This window comes from Schistocerca americana, chromosome 6, assembly GCF_021461395.2.
Source record: "Schistocerca americana isolate TAMUIC-IGC-003095 chromosome 6, iqSchAmer2.1, whole genome shotgun sequence".
In the NCBI taxonomy this organism is placed as follows: Eukaryota; Metazoa; Arthropoda; class Insecta; order Orthoptera; family Acrididae; genus Schistocerca; species Schistocerca americana.
This window is the reverse complement of record NC_060124.1, coordinates 194,412,892-194,434,760: the sequence shown is the minus strand read 5'-3', so window position 1 is coordinate 194,434,760 and position 21,869 is coordinate 194,412,892. Positions and strand designations below refer to the sequence as shown.

Sequence of the window (21,869 nt, the reverse complement as noted above, 5' to 3'; positions counted from 1 at the left end):
ACCTCCAGCTCTGTTAATTGCCTAAACTCATTTCAATCATGAATCTCGATAGTGGAAACCCCAGTCTTTTTCAGATGTTACTTACCTCAGAGAAAATCTTCGTAACACGAACTAAAGCAATTACAGCAAGTAGCAACAATAGCCAGTTAAATATAAAGATTCTGACCACTATAGACTCCAATTACTAGGACGCATATGGTTAGCGAAAGAAAGATTTTGTTGAAGAGCAAACAATGTATTTAGAAAATTTTACCATATTCATGTGACATCCAGTTCCAAAAATTATATAGTTGTCAATAATTCCACTGCCCAAACATTATTAACCATCCATCCTCCTACATTTCCTTCAGTATTTTCTTATAAACATGTCATTTCATCTCACTATACAACGCATGTCCTACCAACACAGAGTCTCCACTAAGAATATCATGTCCCTACACTTCCATATCCACTCGCTAACTGCCAGTCCGTCCAACCACAGAATCTCTTCCCGAGGGCGCAGAGCGCTGTCAGCGATATTAACACAGTCTATAGTGCTGCCAATAAACAGGATTCTTACACAATGTATAAATAACTGGCTAAGGAGCTGGGAAACTAGAGGCCAAATGCAGTAAAAATGTATAATTCATAGCTTTAAGACGACGATAACGATAGTGCTAAAATAATATGGCGTGAGTTGATATTTATATCTGCTACATCTACATCTATGTGCATACCCCTCAAGCCACCGTACGGCGTACGGCGGAGAGTACCTTGTACTAAATATGTTCCACGTCACACGCAGATAGAGCGAGGTAAAAGGACTGTGCTTATGCTTCCGTACGATCCCTAATTTCTCATACCTTATCTTCGTGGCCTTTACGCGAAATGTACGTTGGCAGAATTAGAATCGTTGCGCATTCAGCTTCAAATCTTGGCTCTACGAATTTCCCGAATAGTGTTTCGCGAAAGAATCGCTTGTTAATCTAACCTACCGCTAACAAATGGAGCAGTTACAATCTTGAGGCCGCGGTATGCAGCCCTACAGAGAAAGGAAACAGTCGGCAGAGCGTAGGGCTGGTCGCTGTTGCGCGTCACGTGGGTGGTTAACGTCAATTAGCGGCTGGGCTTTGAATCCGTGGGAGACAACGCTGCGGGGCTGGCGCTGTTTTAATCTGGCCGCAGTAGCCGCCGCACAGACGGGTGTCCGCTGCTCTCTCGCTGCACTAGGCTGCGGGGGGACTTCCGAAATGTAGACAATACCCGGGGATCGGCATAGCTTACCGTGCCATTCGCGCCCAATGAGTGCGCCTCGGAAAGGCAGTTCTGGGAAAGTCGTCATTATATTTTTCCAACCTCCCCATTGTTGTAGACTATGACATCTCGGAGACACACGGCTGCAGTGTGTCTTACTACGCTGAACTTAACTGATATCCATCTGGGTAGCTGAGTGGTCAGCGTACCTGACAGCCATGATGAGAAGCCGAGTTCGATTCCATGTACTATCAGAGATTTTTCCTTGTGTGTGTGGGTGTGGGGGGAGGGGACCTGGGACACTAGGCATCTCCGCACAGTAAACGGTAGGATGCCGCACGCGAAAAATGCGAAAATTTTGTTGTTGATGATCGTGCAAATGCAATGAAGGAAATATTTTATAGAGAGTTTCAGATGGCGAAGAGTAACTTTCGAAGTACGGGTGTATAAAAACTGAGATCTTGGAGCCAGTAATGTTTATTCTATTTGTAAAAATTCCGAAACACTGCTTCTCCAATTTTTTATTACATGCTAGTAACTTTTAAAAAAATTGTTAAAACACTTCAGGACAAACCAAGCCAATTTTCAGACATTACCCAATAGTGGAAATTTTCGTGTTTCAATTTAACTTTCATCAAATACTTAAATTTATATCGTCTTTTTTCTGTTTTCCGTCTTTTCCGTAGTTTCTTTAAATTCTTATAGGTATGTACCGTCTGCGACAAATGTGGGTGAAAGAACGCCACAAATCGGCCGGCTGGAGTATGGAAACTAACGAATACATCTCGAGGACCACACAAATGAGTTAACAGCGCTGAAAATGGTAACTAACACCGAACGATAAGCACATTACGAACTTTGTGCCAGAAAAGTTGGTTTTAACCTAAAAAACAAGTGAAAGACACGACAAAATGTAATATAGCAGCATATTGTATCTACCACACAGTATTTTAATTCTTTGTATAAGAGGGAACGTGTATTACAGGGCACTGATGATGCTTCCGAAATGAATAAGAAAAACGCGTATGGCAGTAAACAATTTGCCTTCAATTAGTTTGTATAGACGGTGCATACTTTCACGAATATAAATTTCTGGTTTGAACATGTAATTTCATTGTAATTTTATACTTTGTCTGTGTCCATTTCGCAGTTTATAAAATACTTACACATTTTATGCATTTCCTAGGAAAAGCATCGAATTAATATTTATTAAACTAAACATTTTTCCAAGAAGTTGTAGGCATTTTACGTATATCCTAGGCATTCCATATAGTGCCTTAAATTTACACTTTCCTAGAAAAAAATACACGATATTTATCTAAATATTTAATTAAATAATATGTTACTACTACTGCTGCCAGATGTACACGTGTTTTTTATTGAAATGATCAGTGTCACGAGGAAGAGATTTCTTAGAAACATTTTATGAATTTTCAGTTAAAAATATTTACTACACTTTTTTATCCAATACGCTAAAATTAGTTTCATATAGGGCTTTGAGGACTTACTCAGTGCGGAAGGAGTGCGTGACCGGTTTGGAGGGGGGGAGGGTACCGAATACGAATAATGCCTTACCCCAAAGATATCAATTCAGTGTCAGTTTCAAGCTAGGCGGAACATGTAACTCATCTCACTAGCTGGAAGTATGCCCAGAACCATTTGTCCTGATATCGGAAAACTATTTGTCGTTCACCGCACAACTAATGCAAGCTGCTTCACCCTCTCCCATCACAGATCCTGGGCAATCTCTTTTTGTTGGCTACCGTTTTTCTATTTTTCCATTTTGACTGTTATAACTCTTACATCATTACACAGATATGAAAAGGCTCGGAAGCGTTTGCCCGTATCTCGGTGGACGACGGTTGATGGACTATCAACATTCTAACATTCTAGATGATTCCAGGCAAAGTCTACAACACAACGCCTCGCCGTCTGCCACCATATCGAAAAGGGATACTACATTCCTCTATTAGACGTGTCGAATACGGTTGCTCTTGAGTGTAAATGGAGGGGTTTGATAAATTAGAATCGTTCTTAAAAGAGAGGGCGGGTAGAAAGTTTGGCTGTTGAGCAGGACAGTCTACTCACCACCATCTTGAGCACGTCGTCGCGCACATTCCTGTGGTGTTGGCAGATGGCGTACGCCGACGAGTGGGAGAAGATGACGGGAGCAACGGAAGCGTTGATGGCGTCGATCATCGTCTGGTGCGACACGTGCGACAGGTCCACCATGATGCCCAGACGATTCAGTTCCTGTACCACCGTCTAGAAAAATAACATTGTATTGACATTATGGCTGCAGACCAGATCGGTAGCTTACACTAGGAAGGCCCACTTTGTTACTGAACCGTTTTCTTTAGAAAGGACAAAAGTATGACGACAATTGCGTTATAGTTGTAGGTGATCAATGAATGAACTAAACTGACGAGCAAGTCGCAGTTTGCAACTGGTTGGCTCAGTGCAAAATAAGTAAAATAAGTTTTCTTTACTCTCATTCTGGAAACGAACTTGTCAGAGAGGGTGGAGGAGCGGACGGACAGAGATTCAGGGCACTCTCTTGTCTTCGAGGTGGGAAACTGCCCCTAAAGGCGGCAGAATCAGCAAGGGTCAACGGCATGAGGACGCAGAAGGCAATGGAAACCACTGCGTTAAAGTCACATTACGTGTATCCACACGACACGTGGCCCAGTAATTGAAAAAGTGTGATGATGATCTCTCCATTAGCAAAAGATTCCGGAATAGTCTCCCATTCGGATCTCCAGGAGGGGACTGCTAAGGGGGAGGTGGCTTTGAGAAAAGTTTGAATAAGTAAAGGCAGGATAACGTTCTACGAGGCGGGACGTGGAATGTCAGAAGCTGTAACATGGTAGGGAAGCTAGGAAAACTGAAAAAGGAAATGCAAAGGCTCCATCTACTCGTAGATATAGTAGGCGTCAATGAAGTAAAATTGAAAGAAGACAAGGATTTATTGTCAGATGGTTATAGGTTAGTAATACCAACAGCGCAAGATAATAGTACAATGGGTGTACGATTCGCTATGAATAAAAAGGTAGGACAAAGAGTGTGTTAAGGTGAACAATTCTGTGATAGGGTTGCTCTTATCAGAATTGACAGCAAACCAACGTCGACAACGATAGTTCAGATATATATGCTGACGTCGCAAGCTGAAGATGAAGTGATTGAGGAAATATATGATAACATTGAAAGGCTAATACAGTACGTAAAGTGAGATGAAAATCTAATAGCCATGGGGGACTGGAATGCAGTTGTAGGGGAAGTTGCAGAAGAAAAGGTTACTAGAGAGTATGGGCGTGGGACAAGGAATGAGAGAAGAGAAAGACTAATTGAGTTCTGTAATAAATTCCAGCTAGTTATAGCGAATACTCTGTTCAAGAATCACAAGAGGAGGAGGTATACTTGGAAAAGACCGAGTGATAGCGGAAGATTTCACTTAGATTATATCATGGCTAGACAGAGATTCCGAAGTCAGACTAACAGACTATCGTAGAGGAGAGAGGGGATGGGTGGAAGCCTCTTGAGGGGGAAGACTTGTCCGATGTGACAGAAGAAGAAACAGGGGATCCAGTATCAGCATCGGAATGTAAAAGAGGTTTGGAGGAGTTAGGATTAAATAAGGCTAAGGGTTAGATAACATTCAATCAGAATTTCTTAAGTCACTGGGGCAAGTGCCAGCAAAAGGACTAATCACGTTGGTGTGTAGAATGAATGGGTTGGACCACATACCATCTGGCCTTCTGAAAAATACTATCCCCACAATTTCGAAGACTACAACTGCTGACAGGTGCGGGAATTATTGCACAATCAGCTTAACAGCTCATGCATCCAAGTTTGTGACAAGAATAACATACAGAAGAATGGAAAAGAAAACTGAGGATGTGTTAGGTGACGATTAGTTTGGCTTTAGGAAAGGTAAAGGCACCAGAGAGGTAATTCTGACATTGCGGTTGATAATGGAAGCAAGACTAAAGAAAAATCAAGACACGTTCATTGGTTTTGTTGACCTGGAAAAAGCGTTCGACAGTGTAATATGATGCAAGATGTTTACACAGCATGCACAAGAGCCAGAGCGAATAATAAGTGTGGAAGACCAAGAACGAAGTGCTCGGATTAAAATGGGTGTAAGATAAGGATGTAGCCTTTCACTCCTGTTGTTGAGTCTATTCATCGAAGGAGCAATGATGGAAATAAAAGAAAGTGACCTTAAAAAACCAATAACGGACGGTGGAAGGAGAATATCAGAAGCAGACTAGCGCTGGCAAAAAGAGTCTACTAGTATCAATCACAGGCCCTAATTTGAGGAAGAAGTTTATCAGAATGTACGTCTGGAGCGAGCGTTGTAAGGTAGTGAAACATGGACTGCGGGAAAACCGGAACAGAAGGGAATCGAAGCATTTGAGATGTGGTGTCGAAAATTAGATGGACTGATATGGTAAGGAATTATGGGGTTCTGCGCAGAATCTTAGAGGAGAGGAATATGTCGAAAACACTGACCAGCAAAAGGGACAAGATGATAGGACATCTGTTAAGATATCAGGGAATGACTCCCATGGTTACAAGAGGGTGCTCTCGAGAGCAAAAAATTTAGAGAGAGACAAAGATTGGAACACATTCACCAAATAGTTGAGAACGTAGATTGCAAGTGCTACAATGAGATGTAGAGTTTGGCACAGGAGAGGAATTCGTGGCGGGAGGCATCAAACCAGTCAAAAGGCTGATGAAAAAAGAAAAAGAAAATGACGGGTCTATGGCCAATTTTGGGGATGTCCGGTTCTACCTCACCATGGAAGGTACTTCCTATTAGTGGTTGGCTGATCGGCTTGCACTAGCCGCACCACGCACGAGCAAGTTTGTGGATGGAGCTGTTTGCGATCCTTTTACTGCGTTGATTACCATTGGTTATGTTTGCCACAGAGGAGCTTGATGACAGTGGAGTGGACCACCGAAACCGATCGCTATTTGGTAAGTAATATACACAGACCCGCAGCTGACAATGTTATTCATTGCATCACATACGTCCAAAAATAATCTTAAACAAGGTAATTGGAGGAAATCAAGAATGAGTTCAAATGGCTCTGACCACTATGGGACTTAACATCTGAGGTCATCAGTTCCCTAGAACTTAGAACTACTTAAACCAAACTAACCTAAGGACATCACACACATCCATGTCCGAGGCAGGATTCGAACCTACGACAGTACCAGTCGCGCTGCTCCGGACTGAAGCGCCTAGAACTGCTCGGTCACCGCGGCCGGCGAGAATGAGTCTACAGAAAAAATTCGGTAAATGCAATTCAATAGACGGAGTAAATATCGAAAGTTTATGGAACATTCCGTCGATTCTTGGAGGAATACAGACATATTAAAAACTTGAATACACAATAGTAATGTCCCATGATAACACTTACTTAACAGTTCGTTTCGAACAGGCATTCGGCTTCCTAGGCCATCGTCAGATTACGTACTACTAAACAAATAGTTCGCACAACTTCGGTCAAGTGTTCACAGCTATACAAAGATTGTTTCTCAGAAATATGGGACATTTTACGAATATATCGATACAAAAACATTAACATAATGTAATACCCAAAGAGGTTCTGTACAAATAAATCTTATATTACATTATATTCAAGGATTAAAAGGTTATGAATATGTAAGCCAAATACGTTGTCCAAGTGACTAATGGTACTGCTTGCTGAGTGGTAACGTGTTTGGCTGATATGCAGCAAGCCCGGGTTCGATTCTCGGTCGTGTTGGATATTTTCTCCGCTCGTGGACTGTGTGTTGTGTTGTTCTCATCATCATCGAATCATCAGCGACGTGCAAGACGCTCAATGTGGCGTCACCTAAAATAAGAATCGTAACCCTGCTGTCGAACTTTCCCGGTCTGGGCCTCTGTGCCATCATTGACACACGATCATTTCATGGTACAGACTACTGTGTGACAGGCGGAAAAAGGGGGCGGGGGCAGAGGGGACAAAGGAGTCTATGAAATGTGAGTGTGGAACATTCATAACGAGCATATTATTTAGTGGTGAGAGAAATATTAAGTGGCTGCTGCTACTTTAGTGAGGGTGAGTAACTGGACTATGTTTGGTCAAGAGGACGAGATCAGGATTCTTTGATTGGTAATCTTAAATGGCCAGAATTTCGGGTAATATTAGTTTCCTGCTTTTGGTTCCTCTATGGAGAACATCACATTTAATGTCGTATAAATGACGTTCATTCAGAGCATATTCTGCAAAGTTGCAATCTTCCTTTTCCGGTCTCCTACTCCTTTCATAATCAGTCAGTCTGGTAGTTATAGATCTTCGTGATTGGCCTGCATATAAATGGCCACAGAGATTGCAAGAAAGTAAAGATATTAGTACAATATATTTGGCTTATACAGTCACATACGTTTAATCTTTAAATATTCTGTAATGAAGATTTATTTGTTAAGAAACTCTTTCGGTATTACCTTATGCTAGTGTTTTTGTATCGACATATTCCTATATATTTCCATATTTTTGAAAACAGTCCTTGTACGGCTACGATCACTTCCTCCCTTATGTTGAAAATATACATTGTATACGCAGAAATAAAAGTAGACCGTATTTACTAGACGACTTTCACCAGGTAACGTTGTCGGCCTCGCTTGCAGGGAGTACTATGTTTCGTAAGTTAGCACGCTCTTTCACTCGGTTCACTACTGAAAATTTACTAAATTTTGTCATTAACGTGCTTCTTGTATGTGAGTAACTTAATGAAATCCTGATAATACCATCATTTTATCTATGAGCTACTTTGGTTTAAAGTCCTACAACTTGTCCTTTGTGAGATACAAAGAAGTGACTAGGGCTCTGGTGTCACCATTTTCCGCAGCAAGTACATAAATATTGATTTTTTAAAGTGAAACACTTTTTTATCGCTGCAGTCTCTACTTATTTATGTTCTAGAGGTATTTCGCCATTTACTTTTTGGCATCTTCAGTAGATTTAATATTGAATAAAGTAGTTTCATTATTATATCCAATAGTTACAGGTTAGAAATCGGTTCTCGCCATAATTTTTTTAAATAAATTACTACTTATAGCTATTAGGTTTTGACAGTGCAACTTCTAAGAGATAGAGCAGACAACAGCCGGAGAAACGAATAACTGCCAGTAAAAATTTATTGATATAAAATAGTTTGGCGTGAAATGTCATTTAATCTATAAAAACAAGATGTATTATTTTCGATTAAATCCAGTGAAGATGTCTTAAAGTAATAGGCAAAGGAGGTTCGAACACTACTGGCCATTAAAACTGCTACACCAAGAAGAAATGCAGATGATAAACGGGTATTCATTGGACAAATATATTATATTAGAACTGACATGTGATTACATTTTCACGCAATTTGGGTGCATAGATCCTGAGAAATCAGTACCCAGAACAACCACCACCGGCCGTAATAACGGCCTTGATACGCCTGGGCATTGAGTCAAACAGAGATTGGATGCCGTGTACAGGTACAGCTGCACATGCAGCTTCAACAGGATACCACAGTTCATCAACAGTAGTGACTGGCAGATTGTGACGAGCCAGTTGCTCGACCACCATTGACCAGACTTTTTCAGTTGGTGAGAGATCTGGAGAATGTGCTGGCCAGGGTAGTAGTGGAAAATTTTCTGTATCCAGAAAGGCCCGTACAGGACCTGCAACATGCGGTCGTGCATTATCCTGTTGAAATGTAGGGTTTCGCAGCGATCGAATGAAGGGTAGAGACACGGGTCGTAACACATCTGAAATGTAACGTCCACTGTTCAAAGTGCCGTCAATGCGAACAAGAGATGACCGAGACGTGTAAACAATGGCACCCCCTACCGTCACGCTAAGCGATACGCCAGTATGGCGATGACGAATACACGCTTCCAATGTGCGTTCACCGCGATGTCGCCAAACACGGATGCGACCATCATGATGCTGTAAACAGAACCTGTATTCATCCGAAAATATGACGTATTGCCATTCGTGCACCCAGTTTCATCGTTGAGTACACCATCGCAGGTGCTCCTGTCTGTGATGCAGCGTCAAGGGTAACCACAGCCATGGTCTCCGAGCTGATAGTGCATGCTGCTGCAAACGTCGTCTAACTGTTCGTGCAGATGGATGTTGTCTTGCAAACGTCCCCATCTCTTGACTCAGGGATCGAGACGTGGCTGCACCATCCGTTACAGCCTTGTGGATAAGATGCCTGTCGTCTCGACTGCTAGTGATAAGAGGCCGTTCGGATCCAGCACGGCGTTTCGTATTACCCTCCTGAACCCACTGTTTCCATATTCTGCTAACAGTCATTGGATCACGACCAACGCGAGCAGCAATGTCGCGATACGATAAACCACAATCGCGATAAGCTACAATCTGACCTTTATCAAAGTCGGAAACATGATGGTACGCATTTCTCCTCCTTACACGAGGCATCACCACAACGTTTCACCAGGCAACGCCGGTCAACTGCTGTTTGTGTATGAGAAATCGGTTGGAGACTTTCCTCATGTCAGCACGTTGTAGGTGTCGCCGCCGGCGCAAACCTAGTGTGAATGTTCTGAAAATCTAATCATTTGCATATCACAGCATCCTCTACCTGTGGGTTAAATTTGGCGTCTTTAGCACGTCGTTTTCATGGTGTAGCAATTTTAATGGCCAGTAGTGTATACAAATATTGATTGATTCAAGGAAAAATTGGGAGAAACTTCCTTAAATTTTATGTTGTTATTTTTAATTTTTGGGCTTTCTTTTACGTTTCATTATTTAATTAGGCTGAAAACTCACAACATTTGTATATATACTCCACTGGTGTAATGTAAAAATAAGAATGTACTTGTCTGATATGATGAATTCAACTGAGTAACAAAGCACATAATGCGTAACCTACATAAACGTTTTAAAAAATGTCGTCACCTTTCCAAACTCAGTGAGGCCATTGTGTTCAGGTGTCCCACCTTCACCGTCCACGGGAGAGGCGTCCGCCCTGCAAAAGAAGGAACGTAGGTACACTATAACTCGACTGCTAGAGTTGTTTACTAAGTATGATTACAAAATATTCTCTGAAAGAAATGAGACACCTGTGAAATGCGAAAAATGAACACGTGTAAAGGTGTGAAGAACAAACAGCATGTTAGTATGGGTGCTGGTAGAGGATTACGAAACCCATACTTCAAAGCGCAGTGCTGTTGGGAAAACACCGTACTCTATATTCCGAGGAGCCGTACTGTCTTAACAGTCTTAGAGATGTAAGGATGATATCGAAAACGATTACTGTAATTAACGATATTTCAGCATTTTTGGTCTCTCCGAAGAAGCGCCCAACATACTGAATGTCAGGTATTATTTGGTATTATTGAAAACAGCTAACAGCAGTATTCATAGTTTATTTAATATTCCGCAATGAATTAAAACTCAGATCAGATTCTTCTATACGGGTAATTGAACTCTTTAATTGACAAGGAAGCTCAAAATGTCCTTATGTGTCCAGAGATAGGAACACGTAATGCACCCAGGAAGACTGTCGATCAGGATCGTTGTGGTGGTACTGGTGATGTGGTGTGGGGAAGCATCGTGCTGCACCCGCGTACTGACCTCCAACTGACCTCCAAATAATTGAAGATGGCACCCTTGCTGGTCAACGGTATCGTGACACTGTACTCTTTCCAATGTGCTTCTTTTTAGGGGACTTTTCAGCTCGGAGTTCATTTTTGTGGATGACAATGCGCGACCGCATCAAACAGCGGAGGTGGAGGAATTCTTGAAACTAGATGATATTCTGTGAATGGGGTTCCCTGGACTTAAATCCCGTCCAGCACGTGTTTGTTGCGGCGGGCAGGCGCGTTGCAGTACGTCCACATGTGCCACTGACCATCCACCAGTTGTCAACCGCGCTGGTGGCGGAATGGGAACATATCCCACAGGAAATCCTTGCCAACCTCGTGACCAGAATGGGGGCACGTTGAAGGGCATGCATTGCCGGTAGTGGTCACCACACTCACTCCATTAAGCACCATGTGCCGCCTCTCGTAATATCCAGGGGACTGTTACGAATCACGGTGACTTCAATGTAATTTTTCATTCGATTACCTTCTATCCTTGCATGTAGCCTTTCTTTCTTCCAACGGTCCAAGTCTCGTCGATTCATGGGAGCCGGCCGGGGTGGCTGAGCGGTTCTAGGCGCTACAGTCTGGAACCGCGCGACCGCTACGGCCGCAGGTTCGAATACTGCCTCAGGCATGGATGTGTGTGATGTCCTTAGGTTAGTTAGGTTTAAGTAGTTTTACGTTCAAGGGGACTGATGACCTCCGCTGTTAAGTCCCATAGTGCACAGAGCCACTTGAACCATTTTTTTTTTTTGATTCATGGGAGCTATGTTGCTTAACAGCTAAACATTATGCGCAAATTACTTTGTTACTTTCGCCTTATATCGTCTTATACTTTTGCACACCAGGGTATATATAAAAGGCCATTTCAACACAGCGAACTATAGAATACAGGGTGTAAATTTTAAGTTGACAAACCAGAATAATTCGAAAAATAAGCTTCCTACGAAAATATGTGTAGAATCCAAAGTTGATTATTTTCGAGGGGTACATCTGCTATAATTAGCCAGCCATCCCAGCCCCTTGGGGGTGGGGTGGGAGGCAGCTTTAAAATTTCAAATGGGAACCCCAATTTTTTATTGCAGAATCAGATTCTACATAAAAAACTACGTACATTTTGTCTTAAACATTTGTTTTGGTTATTGGTAGTTGGCGCTGTAATTCAAGAAAATCCATTTTTGCGTGGAAAATGGTTACGGATAAATAAAAAAATACTTATTTACTTCCTAAATTTTGATTCGCTAAAACTAAAACTCCCCCTCTGTCCCCATAGGTTGGTGTTTGAGAGAGATGAACTAGAGTTTTACAAATGTTGACCCAAATAAAGTTTTACAAATATTTGGGTCAACATTTGTAAAGCTCTCTAATTCCTAAATCTTTGTAAAACTCAAATTCCTCTCTAATTCAATAATATTTTTTGGTCGACGTTTCTAAAACTCTAATTCCTCTCACTCAAATCCCACCCTATGGGGAGAGAGGGAGAGTTTAGTTTTAGCGAATCAAATTTTACGAAGTAAATAAGTATTTTTTATCTATACGCAACCATTATCCACGAAAAAACGAGAAGATGGGTTTTCTTTAATTACAGCGCACACTACCAAGATTCAAAATAAATCTTTAAGACAAAATGTACGTAGTTTTTTGTGTAGAATCTGATTTTGCAATAAGAATGGGGGTTCCCATTTGAAATTTTAAAGTTGCCTCCAGCCCCACCCCCAGTGAGCTGGGGTGGCGGGCTTATTTTAGCACCAGCAGATGTCCCCCTCGAAAATAATCAACTTTGGATTCTACACATTTTTTCGTGTGAAGCTTGTTTTTCAAGTTATTCTGGTTTGTCAACTTGAAATTTACATCCTGTATACAAGGGAAAACCATCGCTACACAGAAAGAACCTCACGCTCTATGGCACAGGATTCGCAGTACACAGGAAGATCACAGACGCAGTAATGGACTTCACATCGCCTAACGAAAGAATCACCACACTGAAAATTAAGTCGGGAAACAGAGCATACACGCACACACACCAATAAATCACCACAACAAATGGTTCAGATGGCTCTGAGCACTATGGGACTTTACAGCTGAGGTCATCAGTTCCATAGAACTTAGAACTACTTAAACCTAACTAACCTAAGAACATCACACACATCCATGCCCGAGGCAGGATTCGAATCTGCGACCGTAGCGGTCGCGCGGTTCCAGACTGTAGCGCCTAGAACCGCGCGGCCACTACGGCCGGCTCACCACAACAGGAAGGACCCATAGGCCATTGAGGACTTTTGGACAGTAATGGAGGAGACAATCAAGAAAATACCTACACACCGAACTAAAATTATTCTAGGAGACTTCCACGCAAAACTAGGAAAAGAACAGAAATACAGACACATTACAGGAAGATATACACTACACCGTGACACAAACCTAAACGGGCCCAGGTAGAATTCTGCGAGACCCATAACCTCAAAGTCATGTCAACGAACTTCAAGAAACCCATACAAAAATGGACATTCCCAAATGGCAAGAAAGAATTACGGGTCGACAACGTCATAATACATAGAGAATCACAGAGGGAAATCCAGAACAGCAACACTCGAAAGGGCTTCTGTGACTCGGATCACCACGTACTATAGGTAAAGACATGCCTAATCCCTAAGAGGAAACAACAGAAAACTAAGATCATGAGACCAGACCCAGAATATCTAACACTCAACCAAGAGAAAATACTGAAAACATTTAAGATAGGAACAACGCAAAACTGGGAACAGCTATCAGGAAAGCTTCAGGAAGCCATGAAAATAGCAGTAGCACCGAAGCACCGAGAACCAGGAAACACTGTTGGTGGAACCAAACGTGGGACGTAGCAATCGAAAGACGAATCAACACATGGAAGAATTTCAATAGCAACAAGATACCAGGAAACTGGCAAAAATTTCTCAAATCACAGAAACACACAAGTAAAATTATCCGTAAAGAAACACGAAACTACGACAAACAGAAACTAGAAAAGACGAAGCAGACTTCATAAGCAACAACACAAGGAATTTCTACAAGACGTTCAGAGAAAACATGATGAAATACCAAGCACCGAACCTCTGCTTTAGGAGACCGGACGGCACACTAGAGACCACTACCAAGAACAACCGTAGCCTCCTAGCGAAGTACTTAGAGAAACTCCTAAACGCAGAATTACCAATAGACAAACTAGACACAGAGGAACCCGCACCAAACCCAGATGTGGAACCACCATTGATTAAAGAAGTAAGAGAAATCATCAAGAACCTCAAGAAAAATAGAGCACCAGAACAGGATGGAGCCATCGCGGAATTCTGGTAGCTACAAGACCCGTATCTCACAGAACACATACACGACATCATGAAACAGGTATGGGAAACAGAAGAGATACCGAAAGAATGACGCACAAAACTGATACACCCGCTGCACCAGAAAGGGGATAAGTCGGATCCAAACAGCCATTGGGGCATCTCGATGTTATCTATCACATATATGAGGTACTTTCGAAAGCACTGCTAAATAGATTCTAAATAGATTAGAGAATCAAACAGACCACCTGATTGGCGAATAGCAAGCTGTAAACACAGGTCGTGCGCTGAACAGATATGGAACCTTAAGATGATACTGCAACACAAACAGAACGTAACCAGCATCTTCGTCGCTTTCAAGAAGGCGTACGACTCAGTAGACAGAGGAAACCTCTTTAAAATCCTGAAAGAATACAGAGTAGATAGGAAGACTAATCACAATTCAGCAAACACTAACAAACACATCTAAAGTGAAATTCTGTGGTGAGCTCTCAGAACAATTCGAAATCAGAGCAGGAGTCAGACAGGGCGACGGCCTCTCGCCATTACTGTTCAACATAGTTCTAGACAAAACAGTGAAGGAATCAGAAAATACACAGAAAGGAGTACTGTTAGGAAAAGTAAGAGTCAAATGACTAGCTTTCGCAGACAATTTAGCCATCGTAACGGTACGAGAAACAGAAACAATAAGAGCCATAGAGGAACTACACGAAATCGCAGCCAAGACCGGACTACAGATATCATACGAGAAAACACAGTTCATGAACACCCAAAAACACCCATCACTACACACAAAATATGGAAAAATTCTCAGAACAGAAAATTTCAAGTACGTAGGAGAAAGAATACAGATTACAGGAAGAAAAAAGGTATCTAATGGAGAGAGAAGAGCGAAACTAGGAAGGCCTACAAACTAACTTGGAATCACTGCAATAAGAAAGCTATCTCACAAAGACCAAGCTACGACACTACGAGACGGTGGTGCTACCAGAAGCACTATACGCAGCCGAGACCACAATAGTACAAGGAAAGACACGAATCAAACAGATAAAGAAAACGGAACAAAAAATACTCAGGAAAATATTCTGGGTGACGCAAAAAGACGCGGTATAGATAAAGAGGCCAGCTGAAGAACTATTCGAACACACAGAGAAAATAAAAGGCCAAATCAGCGAGCGAAGACTACAGGTTTACGGTCACCGCAGCAGAATGGCACCACAAAGGATAACGAGACAGATCTTGGACTGGGTTAGCTCAAGGAAAACAAAAACAAAACAAAAAACCAATTGGATGAATGAAGTAAGAAATGGCATGGAACAACTCAACATCACATAGGAAAGAATAAAAAACAAAACACTCCTTAGGAACCTGATCAGAAGAAAAAACTACAAGAGACACCACACAACAAGCGAACACAATGGACCGAAGGGAGACGACAAGAACACAGCCAGAGGTTGAAGAAACACTGGGCGAACAGGACAAAAGAGAAGCCGAAGAGAACACAGGACAGATCGAAGAACAGAAGCAAAAACACAGCACACGAATGAGGGGAGTTTGGGCAGAACGTAAAGAGAAAACAGGGAAATGGGCATGAAGTTTAGTCTAAATGCTCTTTTCATGGGCATACACAAATTATATTCAGAAAAAGAACAGGATACCTTGAACGGCTAGAGATAGGACGTTCACTTTCACAGGACATGTACATTAGTATGTTCTACAGAATTAATTAGCATTTGAAACATGTTGGCCCAACACTACCTATCCTAAAATGTGCCTGAAGCTCTCGTACTCGCTATAAACCGAAGATAATCGATCAGTGTAACTTCAGCAGTTGTGCACGACGCCTCGCAGGCGTATGCGCGAACTACACTGTCAAATCAGTGTGTCTCAAAGAGGGCGTATTATTAGCATCAAAGGATGTGATGCATCCATCCAGGAAATTGATAACGTGTGGGACGAAGGGCAACGGGTGTGTGCAGAATGGTTCACGGAAGGCGGTAGAACGGTCGCACTACACAGACCACCCCCGAGAAGATCGACACCTCATCCGAATGGCAATACAGGACGGATCTGAGTCCTCCTTGGCTCTGGCGCAACAATGGAATAGTGTAACACATCGTACACTGCCGTTAATTAGTTCGTCGCAATTTATTACGGCATGGGTCACGTGCGCGTCCTGCACTGCTCCGCCTGCCTTTGACGAATGTGCAGAAACATGCTAGACGGTAATAATGTATGAAGCGACGTCACCGGGTACAGGAATGGCATCAGATAGTGTTTTTGAAAGAATTCAGGTATTATTTGTGTCAAAATGATGGCCGCATTTTTGTTCGCCGCAGAGATACAACGCCAATCCAGGGCCTTATGGGCGTTGGGTGCTATTGGGTGTAACAACGAAACACAGCTGGTGTGTGTCCAATGACCAGTGTGATCTACTTGGATGATATCCTGCGACCCGTAGCTATATCTGTACTGCACAACACCCCAGATGCCATTTTTCACCAAGACAATGCACAACCACATGTTGCTGCACGAACACTTGCCTTCTTGGTGTCACAGGATGTCAGCCTTCTACGCTGGCTCACCAGATCACTGAAATTGGTGTCAGTCGCAAATGTGTGGTTAAGGGGAAACGACAGGTACAGCGCTGTGACCCAATGCCAGCCACCAGATATGAACTTTGGAGCCTGGTGAATGCAGAGTGTACCATGAATGACTATACCACAGGACAGGATTTGAGCCTTGTACTCGTCGATGCCGTCACGCATCGAACAAGTTACCAGGGGCCATGGCGGACCCTGTACCTAGTAGGTAACAGGACACATGTTGCACCGAGATGACTGAACTCCTAATAATTTCTGCAGAACATAGTAATGTACAAGTCCTGTGACTAATCATTATTCCTAACTCAATCAGTAAAAAGCAGAACCCTTTTAGGATCACTCCGTTAATAAATCCGTTTTTCCTAGGCAAGAAGTCAAATGCAAATGAAACGTGTCGAGGGAAGTATAACAGTTTCGCAAAGTTTTTAATACGCAAAGCGGAATCAGTTGGTTCGCACACTGTAGCCAAGTAAATTCAGTATTAGTTTGTGATCGTAAAGATAGGACCGCAGCACTGAATTCTGCGACTGGCATAAACTTACGAAAATACACTCCTGGAAATTGAAATAAGAACACCGTGAATTTATTGTCCCAGGAAGGGGAAACTTTATTGACACATTCCTGGGGTCAGATACATCACATGATCACACTGACAGAACCACAGGCACATAGACACAGGCAACAGAGCATGCACAATGTCGGCACTAGTACAGTGTATATCCACCTTTCGCAGCAATGCAGGCTGCTATTCTCCCATGGAGACGATCGTAGAGATGCTGGATGTAGTCCTGTGGAACGGCTTGCCATGCCATTTCCACCTGGCGCCTCAGTTGGACCAGCGTTCGTGCTGGACGTGCAGACCGCGTGAGACGACGCTTCATCCAGTCCCAAACATGCTCAATGGGGGACGGATCCGGAGATCTTGCTGGCCAGGGTAGTTGACTTACACCTTCTAGAGCACGTTGGGTGCCACGGGATACATGCGGACGTGCATTGTCCTGTTGGAACAGCAAGTTCCCTTGCCGGTCTAGGAATGGTAGAACGATGGGTTCGATGACGGTTTGGATGTACCGTGCACTATTCAGTGTCCCCTCGACGATCACCAGTGTAGGAGATCGCTCCCCACACCATGATGCCGGGTGTTGGCCCTGTGTGCCTCGGTCGTATGCAGTCCTGATTGTGGCGCTCACCTGCACGGCGCCAAACACGCATACGACCATCATTGGCACCAAGGCAGAAGCGACTCTCATCGCTGAAGACGACACGTCTCCATTCGTTCCTGCATTCACGCCTGTCGCGACACCACTGGAGGCGGGCTGCACGATGTTGGGGCGTGAGCGGAAGACGGCCTAACGGTGTGCGGGACCGTAGCGCAGCTTCATGGAGACGGTTGCGAATGGTCCTCACCGATACCCCAGGAGCAGCAGTGTCCCTAATTTGCTGGGAAGTGGCGGTGCGGTCCCCTACGGCACTGCGTAGGATCCTACGGTCTTGGCGTGCATCCGTGCGTCGCTGCGGTCCGGTCCCAGGTCGACGGGCACGTGCACCTTCCGCCGACCACTGGCGACGACATCGATGTACTGTGGAGACCTCACGCCCCACGTGTTGAGCAATTCGGCGGTACGTCCACCCGGCCTCCCGCATGCCCACTATACGCCCTCGCTCAAAGTCCGTTAACTGCACATACGGTTCACGTCCACGCTGTCGCGGCATGCTACCAGTGTTAAAGACTGCGATGGAGCTCCGTATGCCACGGCAAACTGGCTGACACTGACGGCGGCGGTGCACAAATGCTGCGCAGCTAGCGCCATTCGACGGCCAACACCGCGGTTCCTGGTGTGTCCGCTGTGCCGTGCGTGTGATCATTGCTTGTACAGCCCTCTCGCAGTGTCCGGAGCAAGTATGGTGGGTCTGACACACCGGTGTCAATGTGTTCTTTTTTCCATTTCCAGGAGTGTACTTCTGTCACTGAGATAAACTAACAGCGTCACGTATTGAACCTTTGGGGTACTACGAAACTAACAGCGCTGTCTGTTGCGTCTGTCTCTGCTTCATGATTCAAAATGTTAATCAAAATTATACTGCATTGCCGCTGGCAATTTGTTTGCAATTAAGGTCGATTCTAGTCCATTACATTGCATTAGTTGGCGTCGTTCATTCCATCAATTTGTATGTTAAATACTGCACGATTGGGAGCATATAAATGAAGTGTATAAGTGCTGACCTGAATGCGTGAGATAATATATTTTTGTCTTTTGATCTGATTCATATGTCTCTTTCGCTATGGTTTTATTGCGTCGTGCGCAAATAGGTCTTGTAAACCATCGTTTAAAGACACATGCTCGCTGAAATTCTATTCATGAGGAAATGCTTCGACAGTTTCACCTTTTCACATGTTTTTTGAGTTATTTTGGAGGAGGCAGTTAACATAGTTTCGTATGTTGTTGTACGATGCGGGCAAGCGTAGTAACAGTTAATAGCGGACAATGGTTAGCTTGTTAAAGGGAAACCAAATGAAAAGTTTGTCGCTACAGTACAATACATTTAGTTTCCAACACACAGTTGGTGGCAACAGCTCATGATATTTCCATTTAAGGCAGTTATGCGTGAAATTAACACGGTCTCACTGTCTTTAAGTGAAGTGCACGTAAAAACCATTTCTGGCATGAGCTTCACAGTAAAGTTGCAAGTTACTTAAGTAATAAGGACCTTGCAGAGGTGGAGTAACTTATATACCTCAACAACACACATAGCGGCATTGCAGGTGCAACAACGAAGAGTTATATGAGGAAAGGCAAGACTAGCATGTGGTTCATGCAGAGCTGCAGCAGCCTTTGCAGTAGCTGCAGTAGCAACAGTCTGTATGATTAACTGTTTTGGTTTTATAACAATGGCCATCATAACCTAACTGTGCTCGTAATGTAAATAGCTGAAAGCAAGGGTAAACTACGTCCGTTGTTTTTTCCAGGGGCACGCAGATCAACTGTATGGCTTAATGAAACTCCCTGGCCGACTAAAACTGTATGCCGGACCGAGACTCGAACTCGGGACCTTTGCCTTTCGCGGGCAAGTGCTCTACCATCTGAGCTATCCAAGCACGACTCACACCACGTCCTCATAGCTTTACTTCCGTAAGGCTTAATGATGGTATCTTCTTGGGTAAAATATTCTGGTGGAAAAACAGATCTCATTCGAATCTCCGTACGGTGAGTATCTAGGAGGACGCCATAAAAAAACGAAACCGTTATTTTCGGAATGTGTGATGCTTAATTCGGGTAGGCACGTTAGAGAATTTAAAAAGGGAAATGGATAAGTTATAGTTAGATGTCTTGGGAATTAGTGAAGTTTGATGGGAGCAAGAACAGGATTTTTGGTCAGTTTAGTACAAATTCAAATAGGGAGAATGCAGGAAAAGATTTAATAATGAATAACATAATCAGAACAAAAGGTAGATTCTATGAACAGCAGAGTGAATGTATTGTCGTATCCAAGATAGACACGAAGGCAACACTCACCACAATAGTACAAGTTTATGTGCCAACTAATTCCGCAGATAATGAAAAGATTGAAAGAACTTTTGGTGGCATACGTGAAATAGTTCAGATAAGGGAGAGGAACATTTAATTTTGACTGGGAAATAGATTTCCGTAGTAGACAAACGAGGAGAAGGAGTAATAGTATGAGAATACGAACTTGGGGGAAAAGAAGGAAAGAGGAAGTGGGCTGGTAGAATTTAGCACAGGTAATAGTTTAACCATCGCTAAAACTTGGTTTAAACCTCTTGAAAGACGGCTATATACTTGGAAGAGACCTGGATTCACAGAAAGGTTTCAGACAAATTACATAAAAATAAGACAAAGATTCTGAAACCAGATTTTAAAGTGTATAACATTTCCAGGAGAAGATGTGGACAGTGACCATAATTTATTGATTATAACTTGCAGACTAAAAATGAAGAGTGTTTTGAAAATTAAGAAGCTAAGAAGATGGGACCTGAATAAACTGAAAGAATCAGGGAATATCAGCCAACTTTGACCTGAAACAGAGGTAAGAAGCACAGTAAAAGACGGAATGAGTAGCCTTAAGAGATGGAATCGTGAAGGCAACTGAGGATCAAATTGGAAGAAAGTTAAATCCCAGTTGAAAGCCTTGGATAACACATGGGATGTTGATATTGCCGATAGCAGAAAATAGACTGCCTGAAAAAGAATGAAGCACCCACAATACAATGTCAGACGTCAGTAAACACCATCTGCGGGTATGCAAATGATTAGAGTTGCAGTTGTCTGTGATAGATGGAACGGCCATCGGTGTGCTTTAGTTTTGTTCATGTCTAGGATTGTTAACAGGCCTGGTAAGATATACAGGTGGTTAGTGGTATAAGAGCAGATAATTTTATTGGTGACTGAGGACAGTGTTTTGAACAACATAACAGCAGTATTTATTTCATTTGCAGACTAATAATTGTGTATATTACGAGTAGTGTGTTTTTGCGTTGGTTAGTATCTCCAAGTTCATGTGGCAAGAGCGAGACATTAATGCTTATTTTTCCTGGGCAGCAGGTCAGGTGTTAAAGCGTAGACGCGTGGACGCAGAATTGGTACTGTGTACTGACAGGTGTAGTCTACTCAGTGACGCAGTTACGTCTGTGCAGAAAACATCACGCACTAAATTATGCCGCGTGTGGGCGGGTAGACAGAGTCAGAGAATAGACAAGTGAAACACTGAGGGAGATACATATGAAGGTACCAAAGATAGAAGTATCTGCTCTTATACCCCTAACAACCTGCATAGGGGGTGTGAACAACGTCAGATGTTTAGTGACCACTGAGAAAAACACGAAGATGCTGCATACTCGTGTGAAACAGCGATGTCAGCACCACAGAGTTTGGTCTCCATTTGGCCAGCTAGTCGAATCGTGCTGTATGCAGCCTTGAGGTGCGTTCTGACGTCGACCATGTCTGACCACCACAAGGAACGATCACTGTACTGTGCACTATTCACATCGTAGCTCCTTCACAGCTGCACCTCCCATCCTAAAACAAGTAATGGATTCCTCGCAACACCGTTACCCCACACAAT

The 21,869-nt window shown here is 43.1% G+C and overlaps 1 protein-coding gene across 1 annotated transcript in view; it reads right to left on the bottom strand.

Moving 5' to 3' along the window:
* Nucleotides 1–21,869, bottom strand: part of LOC124619687 (dipeptidase 1-like) — a 315,244-nt gene that overhangs the window by 151,862 nt on the left and 141,513 nt on the right. Inside the window, exons 6-7 of the mRNA XM_047146237.1 lie at nucleotides 10,176–10,245; nucleotides 3,322–3,498 (exon numbers count right to left, since the gene is read on the bottom strand). Of these exons, the coding sequence (XP_047002193.1) occupies nucleotides 3,322–3,498; nucleotides 10,176–10,245 (247 nt within the window). The remainder of the gene's footprint in view (nucleotides 1–3,321; nucleotides 3,499–10,175; nucleotides 10,246–21,869) is intronic.